Below are 13,864 nucleotides of genomic sequence, written 5' to 3' on the forward strand. Positions count from 1 at the left end.
AGCTTTACTCTTACTGGCAAAAGCTTTGCTGAGACTAAGCAAAGATGACGACACCGTGTCTCTAACGTCCCGCAGAAATTAAGCGATAAATGTTAACTCAATACATTTGAGACCGCCAGAAAAAAAGTCACGAGCTATTCCAGTCTATGAAGGTTGATGACCAGCGAAGCTGTTTAGCACACGCAGAATTTTGAACAAAGATACGAACACACTTTTTGTCTTAATCGGTGATCATCGATGAGGTGCAAGTGGTCACCGACAACGCTTGCAGCGCACCAGTCCGCTTTGCAGGATCCCACACATTGCCGATGTTGGTCAAGTCGTTGTCGAACCACAGCCGATCACAAACCCCAGAACTACCCCTTAACTGTCTGTCCAGAGAGTCTTTTTTTGAATTTAGTGTATGTTCCATTAAAGTTCAATTTACCAGCATGGCACCTGCGTCTTTGTGATGCGTTCTCCGCCCCGCAACGTTCGTTGTCTTGCCTGCTTTGCCGCATGTGTTTCGGGTTTTGTGTGCGATCTTCATCGGTGGTGTTTGCAGCCCGCCGCCGTCGCTGACATTCTCGTTGCCGTTCCCGTCGTTGCTCTTCGTAGCTGCGTTGCTCTTCGGGAGCCGGGACTATACGCAGCCTCCCAATTACGACGAGAGAAGGGAAGTGAAATTGAAAATGGATAACGGCAACTTGTCTTTCTAGTTTTTTATATACATCCGCGTGGACGACTATCGCCGCCCCGAGGAGCCCGAGGAAACTAGACACGCGCGATGGGACCGCCATCCAGCGGAAAGTATTGTAGACACGCGCGACGGGACCACTAGTGCCACTAAATAAGCTACGCTTCAGAGTAGCGTCACTTGGCCATATTGTGTCTTAAAATCATGGTTGCCAGTTATCTGAAGCTTTATCTGAAATCACAGGAAGCGCTTTTCCGCCCTCGACAAATGTTCAAACAGTTCGCGGCAGAGCAAAGCAATGTTACATAACCTTTCTAACACCGAACCGAATGCCGAGGAAGTCGCACTTTTGAATCATGACGATCGGCAGTTGCGTCTGCTCTGCATACGAGCCAAAATGGCGGTGCCCACAAGAATGTCGGGGAACGGAGTGCCGATACTCTAAGCGTAGCTCATTTAGTGGCTCTAGGGACCACCACCCCGGGAGAGCGGAAGGAAACTAGGCACGCAAGCGCTTGGAACGACGACTAAAAGAGGTCGGAACAAGCTTTTGCTGATGCACACGAAAAATCAGCGGAGCCCATAGCCCATAAACAGCTTCGCTGTAAAAACAAACGCGAACGTGACTCGAAAACAGCTTAACATCCCGGCGCCCGCGAAACGGCAATTCCTAACAGTAGACAACTCTGAAAACCGCTAAATTCAGTGGGAAGAACCGCGAAATTGGCAACACTGGCTTAAAGTGTTAAAACTTGCATTGTTTGAGCGTCGACTCGTGCCTCTTGTTGTTGGAAATATGTTTGCTGTTTGTTTCCATGATCTGTGAAGGAGCCTCATCAAACTTTGTGCCTTCCTCTTTTCTGGATTCAACGCAAAACAAAGATAAGTATTATTATTCATTAAAATGGAGATCGCCAGGATTTCTAATTAATTCGTTCCGGTGGAGATCGGACAGCTAAGGCAGAGACAACAGCATAGAGAAGCCTCGCGTTTCCAGAGAGCTTCATCCAAGAAAAGGCTCTTTGTTATCAGAGCTAATTAGCTTGGAAACCGGGTCATGTTCTCCCGCGCCATGTAGTGAGCGATTGGGTGGTCAGCATGTCGGATACACGTTGATTAGTCGTTCCGCGTATTGAGCGCGGACCTCCCGTTTGCCTTTGTTTTCGTGCGGTTGGAGATTTTCATCGTGCGGACAAAAATACGCGCTTTTGTTGGTGCTGAACGCGGCTGCGAAGGGACCGTTTATGCGCGATAGTGGTTTCATTAGTCAATCGCGGAAATGCCTGAGGGAGGCAAACAATATAGGATGAGTGATTGCCTCGTCTCGAGTCTTGTTTGAGGCGCATGAAGCGAGGCAGGACCGAGCTTGTTCTGCACACACTGCGCAAAGTCTGCTCTATAGGCGCCCTGTCTCCTCTACAGATACTGCGTCCTCGTACTATAACGGCCTAAGCTATATAAACAGTATTTTTGTTTGTTTTGAAGTTAATCCAGAATATGTTCTAAAGATAATTCGGGTTAAGGTTTTTTTTTTTTTTCTTGCGTTGGGACTGAGTTTAAAAAAAAAAAGGCGAAATGCTTCAATTAGCTCATAAATTAGCTTATTTGATGAACTTTTTTTTAAAATTTCGAAATGTATATATAGAGAACGGGCGCTCGACCTCAATACTGTCTACCGGTGCGGGGAAATCGGGAGTGCGAGATTTGTCTCCTGGGCGTTACAAACATCTTTTAGAGACTAAAGCCTTGCGCTTCGTTATGTTACGTTAGTTACGTCACTGCTCCTAGGCCAAGCGAAGAGAGCCAGCAGAGGGATTTTACCGCCGAACATCTACTGCGCCGCTCACGAAGTACTCCGCATCGCCCTGAAAAACACCTTTTCGTTTTTTAATGCTTCGTCATCTTCGTTGCGTTCGGTCTTAGAGCGAAAGATGGAATTGTGTTATAGACTGTACCATAGCCTCCTATATATACTAACAAAGCCTGGCAGATCGCCACAAGAAGCGGCCGCTGAAATGGAAAAGGTGGAGCGGCAGACAACGGATGAGAGGAGAGCCACGTGAGTGGCGCCCCGCTGCGGCGAGACGCCGAAACACGCTTCTCCCGAGCGAACAAGCGTGTTTTTTCGGGTCCTCGCCGCTGCAAAAGCTGCGCGCTGACGTCCAGATTTCCCGAGAATTGGCTCTTTGATGCGCTGTGCTACCAGATCTTCGCGCTCCATATCTGCGACCGGGCTTTCTATGGCTTAGTAGTCGAACTGCCAGGCTTTGTGAGTTTAGAGGTGAGTGTGATTTGATTGGTAATTACTCGCGTCGTGTTTTTTTCGGGATGTAGGACTCCTTGACAATGCTCCTCAAGAACTACGCACGGAACTCAGGAAAGATTAAGATGGGATCCACGGGACGGGAAGACGCTTCCCTAAAAGGGGAGCGCCTAGCGATACTCACTGCATGATCTTATTAGGTATTGCAAGTTGTATTGCCTTGCCATACCGGCCAACGTTCACCTTTATCGTTCGGATCTTTCTAGTGCGATATTCGGTGGCAGTGCAAAGCTACGTTTATCAAAATCACATGCTTCGCGGAGAGTTACCTATATCTTGTAGTAGAGGTGTCTGGCTCATGTAACGTCACTTGGAACGATCCAGTGTCAAAGTTTAAAATCCTATAGCAAGCATGTTCTCTTACTTCTCTTAGCTCATTTCACCTGGCAGACCTGGAAAAGGAATTCAGACATTCACTCGAAAATCAGTTGAAACGATGTTCCAAAGTTTGCCCCTGTAATGCATCAATGGCGTCGCGAGCTTTACTCTCACTGGCAAAAGCTTTGCTGAGACTAAGCAAAGATGACGACACCGTGAATTATTTTTCGTACATTTTAAATACAAAAGTAGCCGTTCAACCTGTGGTGGGAGCTCGAGAGCGTAGTTTTATTTTTATTTCCTCTTTCAAGAAACCACATGGAAGCCGCTAGGCGTGAAACACTATTTCACACATTTTCTAGTTATGTGGTAAGCACTGACGTGAAAAATATGTTTGAAGGTAAAATATTTGTGCTTGCAGAGGAGCGCTTTGGTTTTACAAAGAAGAATGAGTTAAATAACCGTGGAAAGGGCGTAGTCCCCAATAGTTTTGACGAGCGTTTTTAGTTTCAAATGATTAATCTAATAATAATCTAATAAATGAACTGCAGAAGTTAGAGTTGTTATACAATTACTAATCTTAAAAGAGTAATTCGATCAACTAAGTCGTCGTCACGCACGGGCAAGTGGCATTTCGTACGATATTTCCAATCAATGCTAAAGGCCGCCCGCGTCAGCGCGTCGCACAGCGAAGCCCAGCGCCCATCGGAATGTCGCTTTCCCGCTCGCTGCAGTGACGTCACACAGCGGGCGCGCAGGCCTTAGTTTCTAAGAGGCTTCGCTTTGGAGCCGTGTACGGGGCTGACATTTAGCGCCCCGTAGCGTACACCAGGAATTTTTTTGATCGAGCTAAATAGGTCATGAAGCAGAATAATTTACGTTAACTAGAGTCTTTTAGTTAATGCGCGAACTAATGAACTAATGCAGTCGCTTCTCTAGTGACCGCCGTGACCACCAACTTGGCCCCAGTGCTAAAGAAAAACCCCAAGCGAGTTTTCTTTCTTAATTTCTGGACCGACAAAACAAAACAACGACCACAACGTATATGTGCCCCTAGGTTCTGACGTAAATAACTGTTTTCATTTTATAACAAAGACCCATAAACTCGTCTGTGCACACCCACGTGAAGTCACGTTGTCACGTGACAACAAGACTCAACACCCACGCGCGATAAGAATTTAAACATAATAATAGCTTCACTTCTTTTTTTTTTTAATCTGCGTTATATTATTTTTGGCGTTTGTCCGGTTTGGCACTCCAGTGATGGCAGCCGTCACACAACGTCAGCATTCGGCTAGAGTCCTCGACCGATCAAACACGAGTGCCAGCCGGACATGTTGAAGATCCGAGTTTTCTCCTTCCGCGGTTCGTTTTTCGCGGGTACATTTGGCGGGAAAACCCCGAGTCGATCCTTTTCCCGGAAAAAATCCTAGCGGAAAGCGTTTAGCCGTTATCTATAGCGCAAACATGAAATTTTCGGGTTACAATTTAGAGGGGATTTAGTTACACCGTATAGCTCTTATTTTCCGGCCAATTGTTTTTGTGAAAGCAACGGTTCTCAAAAAAATTCTGTGTTGATCCACTATCGTGGCAAATGGCGACAACGAATGTGATGGAGCCGGATTCGATCGCAGCGCCGCCGTTTTCCGCGCCACTCCGGCTCCACAATCTCGGAAACGAAGAAGTTGAGTGACGGCGCTATCCAGAAAGCGCAAAGAAATGAGCGCCGCTTTATGTTTGATCACGTGACTCGCGTGACGAACTCCTCGATCAGGAGGCCCAGCTGGGACCAGTGTCCAAATGGGGAGGAAGATTCCTCTGGGCTGCGATTTGACGGGCTGAACGCACCGCTCGTTTTTGTTTTTTTCGCGACTTGTTTTCGAAGGTTCTGAATGTCGAGTTGTACGCGGTATTTTAGTGAAAGTGCGCGAGTCGGTTGCACCGGCACCACCGGGAAAGTTATAGCCTTTGATGATGGAGACCCTTCCCCCCTCCCGACCCAGGGTCCGGCGACGAGGACCATGAGGCACGTCCGGGCTCGTCGTCGGATGGACTCCGACCGGCGTCGTCTCCGCCGACGCTCGTGCCGACGTCGCCGAGGCGTCGGGCGGGCGCCGCCACCCGGCGCCTGGCCAGCGCCGTGTCCACCACCTTCCGCAAGCTGGGACACAAGCTGGGACACCACCGACATCAGCAGAGGGCGCCCCGCAGGTCTCCGCCGGCCTCGGCAGAGTTGGGACCGCGCCGGAACCTCTTCCACTTTCCCGGTGAGAGATAACGGCTTTAATTATCGCCGTTATTTCGAAAGATAATAATTTATCATGGTGTGGACGTTAAACAACCGAGTTTTATAGTGTACGAATTGCTAGCTGCGCGGGCAACGAATTCTAGTTCAACAAAGCGCCTGGTTTGCGAGTTTTCGCTGAGCGCATCCTAGAAGCTCGGAGCACGACTGCTTTGTTCCAGAAGCGAACTTCTTTCTTTTCAAAATGGTTCCTTAGTCGAAGCCGCTGAACGCAGGCTTGCTCGAGATCCAACACGGGGCCGGGCTCCTTTCACCGAATACGAGCAGCGTTCCCGAATAAAGCCTGAAAGATGGCCAACGCCACCTGTATTCGATGAATCATATTACTCGAAAACTCGTGTACGTCATGAATGAAAAAAGTCAAATCAATTATTCGGACAATAAGTATTCGATTCGAATACTTATTGTATTCGAATCGAATACTTATTGTATTCGAATCGAATACTTATTGTATTCGAATCGAATACAATAAGTATTCGATTGGCTTTTACGCCAGTTTTTTTTAGTATATAAATGCTTCTGTTTTTGGTAAAATGGCAATTATTTTTGTGCGTGTCGTCCCATCCGCCCTTGTCTTTAAACCTGTCCGTGACATTCCATCTCTTCAGAAAGGCCCCTGAGCGAAATTTCCCCTCAAGTCGGACGAAGAAATCCGACCCGGTCCTATTAATTATTCTAGATTTTTTTTTGCTAAACGTTTCACTTAAGTAGGAGAAACCATGATTCTCATACTTGGTGGCTTGCATGTAGCTGTGTGTCAGATAATTGTAAATACTTGGTGAGTTCAGTTTCAGGTACTTGAAAATTTTAAACAATACATGTAGAAAAAAGAATCGCTTGCTGTAAGTTTAATTGGAGCAGATTGGCACTGGGAGTGGAACGAGGGGCTGAAACGTAAGTCAAAATCAAAATCAGTTTTATTCAGGCAGCCGAAAGGTAGTAAAGCTGTTTGAGGAAGAGGGGGGAGGGAGGGGGAGGAAAAGAGGGGGGGGGGGGCGTCACGAAAGGCATATGCTTGCCCGTCGAGGCGACAGCCCCCCTTCCCGTTCACATAATTCGGTAAGCCCACTTAAAGAGAATGTTCACGAGGGAAAAGAAAACCACGTGATCGGGACAAGCCAAAAATGTACATTAAAAAAAAAACGGAAACAAAGCGAAGAGAACTAGCGTTCCACATGTAATCTCGGATCTACATGAAAACAACACAACAAACTTGCTCTAGAAATAACATGGGGAATGTTAATTTACCTGGAAGACATGCGGAACCATGCATAGTGAGACTCGTGTCAGGACGCGCCATGCGTCCGCGACTCCGCAAGGTGTGTCAGCTCCTCTTGCTTTGCGCGAGTTGAGGCGAAACACAGAAGATGCTCTGTGACGCCGAAGCTATAGGGAAGGTGCAAACTTGAGGTGCGCTAAAGCAGCTCCCCAAAGCTTCGAGTGTGCGCTCCTGTAGCTCAATACGGGTAGCGCAGATGCCTTTAGGGAGATCTTTCTTTTTTTTTTTCTTGGGCGGTGCATGATGACGAGGGAAGCTTGTACGCGCGAATTTCAACTATATATTGTAATGGCGGCCAGACGCTGGCAAGAATGTCCGAAGAAGCGTGCGCAGAATGCCGTGAGGGAAAGGAGACAAACACCAGAGAAAAATTTAACTCCCATACTGTCGAGCCCGGTTATAACAAAAATAGCGGATATAGCGAAGTGATTTCCGATTCGGATGCGGATAAAAATGAATCAGATTTGGCGGATGGTGGATTGGATGCGGATATCCGCGGGTCCGGATCCACATTTTTGCCGAGGGGGCCCACAAACACGTGTGCGAATGCAGAGTATGGAGCGAATGAATGAGCGATATACTATGAAGTACACCATCGAATGTTTCGCGCGAGCGAATAGTTCTCTTAGAGAAAAAGCGCCAAAGGGAGAGAAAATTGTTCTTTAGAAAGACTTGGTTCTCACCAAAGATCGCTTCAGAGAGTTCTATCTCGCCAAAAATAACGTCCATAGAAAAACAATAAAAAAATACAGGGGGCGTCAATGGTCCTGGAAAAGCGTTTTTTTTTTTTTTTTTTTTTTTTGGCAAGGAAAGAAAGGAAAACGTTATTTGGGGAAAGAAAATCAAAAACGTACAAGCCACAATAAGGTAGAAGCCTCCCCGAAAAATATAAAACGTGACATGTGTGTGCTTTTTTGTTTTTCGACAGTTGGGTAGTTGATGACGAGTATGTGGTTCGAAGCACGCAATTCGGGGTCGTGTTTACAACTGGAACCGATAGGGAGGTGTTGCCATTATCAAATATTCCGTTATTATCCCAGCAAAATACTCGCGTCTTACCATGTATGTACATGCGAAGCTTTGCGGGGGTGAGTGACCACCATTTCACTCCCACATTTTATTTCTTGACCGGAATAAATTGACACTGCGTAATGAGTCTGTCCTTAATTTTTATGTTTACGAGATACGCGTCTGCTTGAAATGTGTGCTAAAAATATATGACCTTTTTTGTTTTTTTTTATTTGAGCGCATCTTTTGTCATAGCCTCCTCTATATCGAGGAGGATATATACACAGAGGCTGAACGGCGCAAAGTAGCGCAAACTGTCAAAAACGGGCCTCACACTCTCTCAAGAAGAAAAATAAAATAAAGGGTGTCGTTTTACACCCTCTTGTCCCCTAGATTGCACCCCGAAAATTCAGTTCGTCGTATACAGCGCACTTACGTAGAGCAGACGGCCCCAACTTTTACGTGGAGCTTGATGACGGCGTACGTATCCAAGACTACAGAAAGAAAACACTGAGGTTTTTCAGTTGGGCCAAGAAAAGCCCGATTATTTTGTTTTGTAATCAGTAACACGTATACAGGGTGTCACAAATGAAAATTTACACGGTCTTTTTTACCGCAAAAATAAACTAGCATCCCCGAACGCTCATTTTCCGCCCAAAGGTAGAGTTAGAGGTCACAACCAGATGCCAAAGTTTCAGCCTGATTCGATAACTTAATCAAAAGTTATAAATGATTTTCTGAAAATTTCAATTGGAAAATGGAGCCCATTTTTGCCCGTTTTCGGTTTCTGGTGCCATAGAGCCCCATGTGTTTGAAAACTCCGTCGGCCGCCATTTTCCCATTGAAATTTTCAGAAAATCATTTATAACTTTTAATTAAGTTATCGGATCGGGTTGAAACTTTGGCATCTGGTTGTGACCTCTAGCTCTACCTTTGGGCGGAAAATGGGCGTTCGGCGATGCCTAGTTTCTTTTTGCGGTAAAAAAGACTGTAAATTTTCTTTTGTGACACCCTGTACATTAGCAATTTTAATGAGCTGTTCCATGTCGAACGGAAGTTTTGGGGTGTCTTATATGCAACAACGAGTCTACGAATGCACCTTTTTTTTCCCCCCTTTTTTTCTGGGAGTGCATTTTGTTCGTCTTTTCTAACTTTCGAATAAGATAAAGGTTAGTTGTGCCACCTCGGCAGCTAATCCGGATCGCTCCACTCGGGCTTTTCTTGGTCGGCGATACGTAACTCATGGATGAGGGGGACTGAGGTTGTTCTTTCAATCCGTGCCGCCATGTTTTGTCTGGTGCGAGGAGACGCGGCCGGGAGGGAGAGGACTCAGTGTTTGTTCCTCCCGGCGGTCGCAGGTCGGCTGAGCGTGAGCCACCCGAACGTGTCGTGCTCGGACCTGGCCGCCCTGGCCAGGGACTCGGCGGCCTCGTGCCCGCTCCCGAGGGGCCAGCGGAAGGACGTGGCGGCCGCGGGCGGCGCCTCCTACTCGGACCCGACCATGCTGCGCAGTCGGCGCAGAATGCGGGTGCGCCGTCTTCGCCATGCCGTCCCCTTTCTCCCGCGCACGGGACGTGTCTCCGACCGTTCACACACCGTCCCCCCCGCTCCCCTGCATGGGACGTGTCTCCGACCGCTTAAAGGCCGACGACCGGACCCGAGATTCTGCAAGGCAGAAGATCCTCCTCTCCATGGGGGAGGAGGAAAGAGGCAACGGTGGACAGGGTAGAAGGGGGGAGAGGAGGAAGCGAGGGAAAAGTGGAAAGCGCGAACTGGTCGTCGGTCTTTAAAGATCGACGACCAGTTCGCGCTTTCCACTTTTCCCTCGCTTCCTCCTCTCCCCCTTCTACCCTGTCCACCATTGCCTCTTTCCTCCTCCCCCATGGAGAGGAGGATCTTCTGCCCCGCAGAATCTCGAGTCTGGTCGTCGGCCCTTAAGGCCCGTTCACACGCTTGCGACCGAGTAGGGCCGACTGAGACAAGACCGGTTTTTAAAAGCCTGTTGCGATGGCCTAGGATCGGATACGTTGCTGCGGAGCAGGTCTTAAGCCGTCGCAAGAGGCTTAATAACCGGTCTTGTCTCAGACGGTCCTACTCGGGTGCAAGTGTGGGGACAGGCCTTTACGCGAGTGGCCCACGAGCGGAGGGTGCGGCACAGAAACCGCCCTTGTTTTTCCTCCGCCATCGTGGCGGCCATCGCAGGAACATGGCCGGCCAGTAATTGTGACGTCATCGAATGGACATTAAGGAGGGAATGGTCGCGATAAGGGGACCAGTCGGAGACACGTTCTGGGTTCGAAGTCTTCACACTGCTAACGCGGGGTTTACACCCGTAATCGTGTTTTTGAGGGTATGTAACGCCCCCCTCCTACACCTCGAGGAAAGGACATTTAGAAAGTGGAAAGTATATACCCGTGTCTGCGGGCGTTTCTGCCTTCTATATCGCGCTCGTCTACGAGTTGGACTGTAAGGGGCAATTTGACCCGCAGAAATTTCTGGAACAAAAGGCCCCCCAGGAAGCTTTCGTAAACCTCCCGGGAGGCTCTCTGAAACGCGAAATCGGTTTATGGAGTTGGACTTGGTGCGAAGCGCGTTACGCTCGAGTGCAACGAGAAGCCTTTACGCGCGGGCCGAGGCAACGTGAAGCATACATTCCCTATATATACCGCGTAGGAATACAACACATATAGAAGCGTACTTAGTCACAATGAATCGAACCTGGTCGTAACGCTAGGTTTCCCAGGGGCTCGGCGTGCGTTTGTTGGGCGCCACTAGGAGGAGGCGATCGGAAGCGTCTGGACTATAGCTGTGACTCGAGGGAACCTGCGGTGGTAGGGGACTGTCGGTGCGCGGCTTTCCGAACGACTCTTCACGTAATCTCGCGACGTCCTTTACATAAACTCGTCTCGACTACTCTGCCAGGGAAAGTAGCCGAGAGTCCCAATTGTTCTGTAACCGAGGAAATCGTGACTCGGCGCACGTACGACACGTTCCATCTTCCCCGAGTTTATCGATATGAATCGAGATGACAGTCGATCGGACAGTTGTCGAATAGTGCACTCGCTCGCTCGCTCTCCGGACCGCAGGTGGAGTCAACGGAAGACGAGACGTCGTCGATGACGCCTCCGCTCGCGTCTTCGACGCCCCCGTCGTCCCGATTGGCCGGAGTGGACAGCACCGACCTCAGCGACGTCTTCGGACTGCGGAGCCGCCGTGCGGCCGCCGGGGCCCCGGACTCCGCGACGGCCGGCGTGGTCCTCTACAAGCTCCAAGTCCACCTCCGCTGCGGAAAGAACCTCGTGGCCAAAGACGCCTGCGGTAAGTCGACTCAGAGCCATTTGCTGAGGGAGTAATTGGACCCTAGACGGTTGTGGGCGAAGTTGCCTAGCTCGCTGCACGACGACCCACGACACCGTGCCAGGGTTTTCAAAAACAAGCAACTACATTTAATGGTAGATGGACGATTAGTGTAATAGTTTTGATTAATCGAACAGAAACCCGAGTGGGCCCAGAAGGCCTCCTGGGCTTTTGTTCCTCTTGTCCCCGGGGTCCTAAGCAACGCGCCCGTCGCTCCAGCGTTCCGCCGGTTGGGCTTACCAGACGCGCAGTCTGGTGGCGACTTACGGCGATGATGATGATGATGATGATACTGCGGCTGCTCCCTTTATAACGGGCGGGCTCAAATAATCGTGGCCAAGCCTGGGGGTGAATTCAGCGCCCCCTGTGTTGTGTATGATGCCACCAATCCTCCACTCGTCTTTTCGTCTGCTCGATGGTCTTCCAAAAGGCTTCAGTAGACGGCGGCAACTGGATAGGGGCGCCCCCTAGGTGCCACTATCTAGTCGAAAACGCCCGGTGGCGATTATGGCTGTATTGCGTGACATTTCAACGGCTTCTGCGGCCGTTTGCGATGTCCTCCCAACCTGCTAACATTGCTGGGTGTGTTTCCCTTCGTAGCTGTTCGAAAGTTGGCCACCAGGTTTTTACGAAAGAAGACGAGGTCTGGGTTAAAACGTAATTGTGTTGCGCGTGTGTTCTTTTAGATAGCCGGAACTTATAGCTAGCATCAATGGGCGTCTGGTGTCTCGGGCGTAGATGAGAAATTTAGTCAGTGCAGTACAACCGCTAGCCTATATAGGTCTTCGACGTGAACAAGGAAGTGGGAATACACGACCGCACGCCGGTGCGATGCTCATCCAGTTCGAAACGGGCAGGGATGGGGACTGAACACCGTGGGTTCTGCAACACTGCGAGCTTTCGCTACACGCTGTCCTAGCTGCGGCCCATGAATACACTTGGCCGCCGACTTCCAGAGGTCTCGGGTAAGAGTTTGGTCGAGAACAGAGCGCGGGCGTTCTCGGCTGCTGATTGGGCGCGGCGTGGCGGCTTCTTGCTGGGGCCGCTGAATCGACGAATGAGCAATGGTTGACCCGCTTGGGAGTTCACGGTAGGGCGATATTTGGGTGAGAACTCCTCATCGGACACACAAATGGAGAGGTATTTATTGCCGGCTCGGATGTGCTTGTCCCGAGTAAAAAAGGTTCCCCCCATCGGTCGATGGGGGGGGGGGGGGGGGGGGGGGGGGGGGGTTTAGGGCAGCAGAACATCTGGAGATTCGCGAAGGAAGCGCCGGGTGTGTTTCGCTTCCAACCCAGCGGACGATTGCCAGTTCAGCCTGGCTGCATTTGATGTCACCTCGGCGCTTCGCTCGGTTCGTAGCGGGGATTGCCTCTTGATCGGTTTATTAGCAGTCGACGTACGGTGTTTTCCAGTTTTATCTTTGAATAGGGCCGCGTAGCACACAGACCCGTTTTGTACTCGCGTCGGCGGAGGAGCCATTTTTGCGAAGGCCATCTTAGCTCACTCGGTTAGAGGATGGAAGTAGGTCTCGCGGCCATCAAGAGCGGAGCCCTGCGCCCTTACGCCGCGCGTTTCTGACGCGTTGGCGACGGTTCAGAACGGACCGAGGGCTCGCTCGTTCTGAGACGCCTCTCGCAACTTTCCAGGGAAATTTCCCTACCGAGGAAACTTTCCCGGAAAGGCTGCATTGCCGCATCGCGAGTCGTGCTTGGGGAAAGCTCTCTCTCCTATCTCGCCGGAAGTTGCTTGTGCACCTAAGCGCACACCACACTCCATCGCCAGTCTAGAGAATTACCACTCGTTCGCATGCGTGCGCCAAACCAATACCAGCTGGAAGACGAGGCCTGCGCACGGCGTTACGGTATGTGGACTCCCGACCCGCCCCTGGCGGCAGACAGGCTGAAACTCGACGGCAGGAGAGTCTGGCGTCGCCAGGTGCTCGCGTCGCACTCGTTGGGGGGAGCCGAAAGAACGCGCTGTCTGCGCCGGGAGCGAAGTTGAGTTGCCCGAATCCCTAGAAGGGGGGGGGGGGGGTTTACACCCCCCCCCCTAGGGGGTGCGTAAACCCCCCCTTGTTTTTTTTTTGAAGGCACCCCCTTAATTCGCAACGACTCCTCTTATCTCAATGCCCCCCACCATAAAACTTTCGACCGCCCCCCCTAAAAATTGAGACACCCCCTCCCCCTAATTTCAATTCCTGGGGAAACCCCTGGCCCGGATTTACTTGTAATGACGTTTGTGGTGGTTTCTATAGAGGTGCTATTGACTGGACTCGCCAGTGTGTAGAAAAGATCGTCGTTCCCTTTCATACTACAATGCGTGTCAATGCTCGCGAGCGCCTGACTTCATCTAGCCAGGCCACGTCCAAATCAAGATCTGTTTTTAACGCGATAGCGTTAAGGAACTCCTCTCGCAGAAAATCCGGCGTCGGCGGGACCGGAAAATCCTGATTGGCAAAGAAAATTGTCGAGAGAGAGAGAGAAAGCTTCTTTTTAAAGGAAACTGTTGAAGCGTCTCATTTTCACGAGATCTCCTGCAGACCGAACACTAGATGAAGACGAGGGCTCGAGCCAGCGGCCCTGACAGCGTTGTACA

The 13,864-nt window shown here is 50.1% G+C and overlaps 1 protein-coding gene across 1 annotated transcript in view; it reads left to right on the forward strand.

The window, feature by feature from the left end:
- Positions 1-4,651: 4,651 nt before the first annotated feature.
- LOC8051326 (multiple C2 and transmembrane domain-containing protein 1) overlaps positions 4,652-13,864 on the forward strand; it is a 123,708-nt gene continuing 114,495 nt past the window's right edge. Inside the window, exons 1-4 of the mRNA XM_042289145.1 lie at positions 4,652-4,682; positions 5,321-5,584; positions 9,268-9,437; positions 10,996-11,227. Coding sequence (XP_042145079.1) covers positions 4,652-4,682; positions 5,321-5,584; positions 9,268-9,437; positions 10,996-11,227 — 697 coding nt within the window. The remainder of the gene's footprint in view (positions 4,683-5,320; positions 5,585-9,267; positions 9,438-10,995; positions 11,228-13,864) is intronic.

The sequence above is a fragment of the Ixodes scapularis genome, unplaced genomic scaffold (genome assembly GCF_016920785.2).
Source record: "Ixodes scapularis isolate PalLabHiFi unplaced genomic scaffold, ASM1692078v2 PGA_scaffold11__112_contigs__length_91849675, whole genome shotgun sequence".
In the NCBI taxonomy this organism is placed as follows: domain Eukaryota; kingdom Metazoa; phylum Arthropoda; class Arachnida; order Ixodida; family Ixodidae; genus Ixodes; species Ixodes scapularis.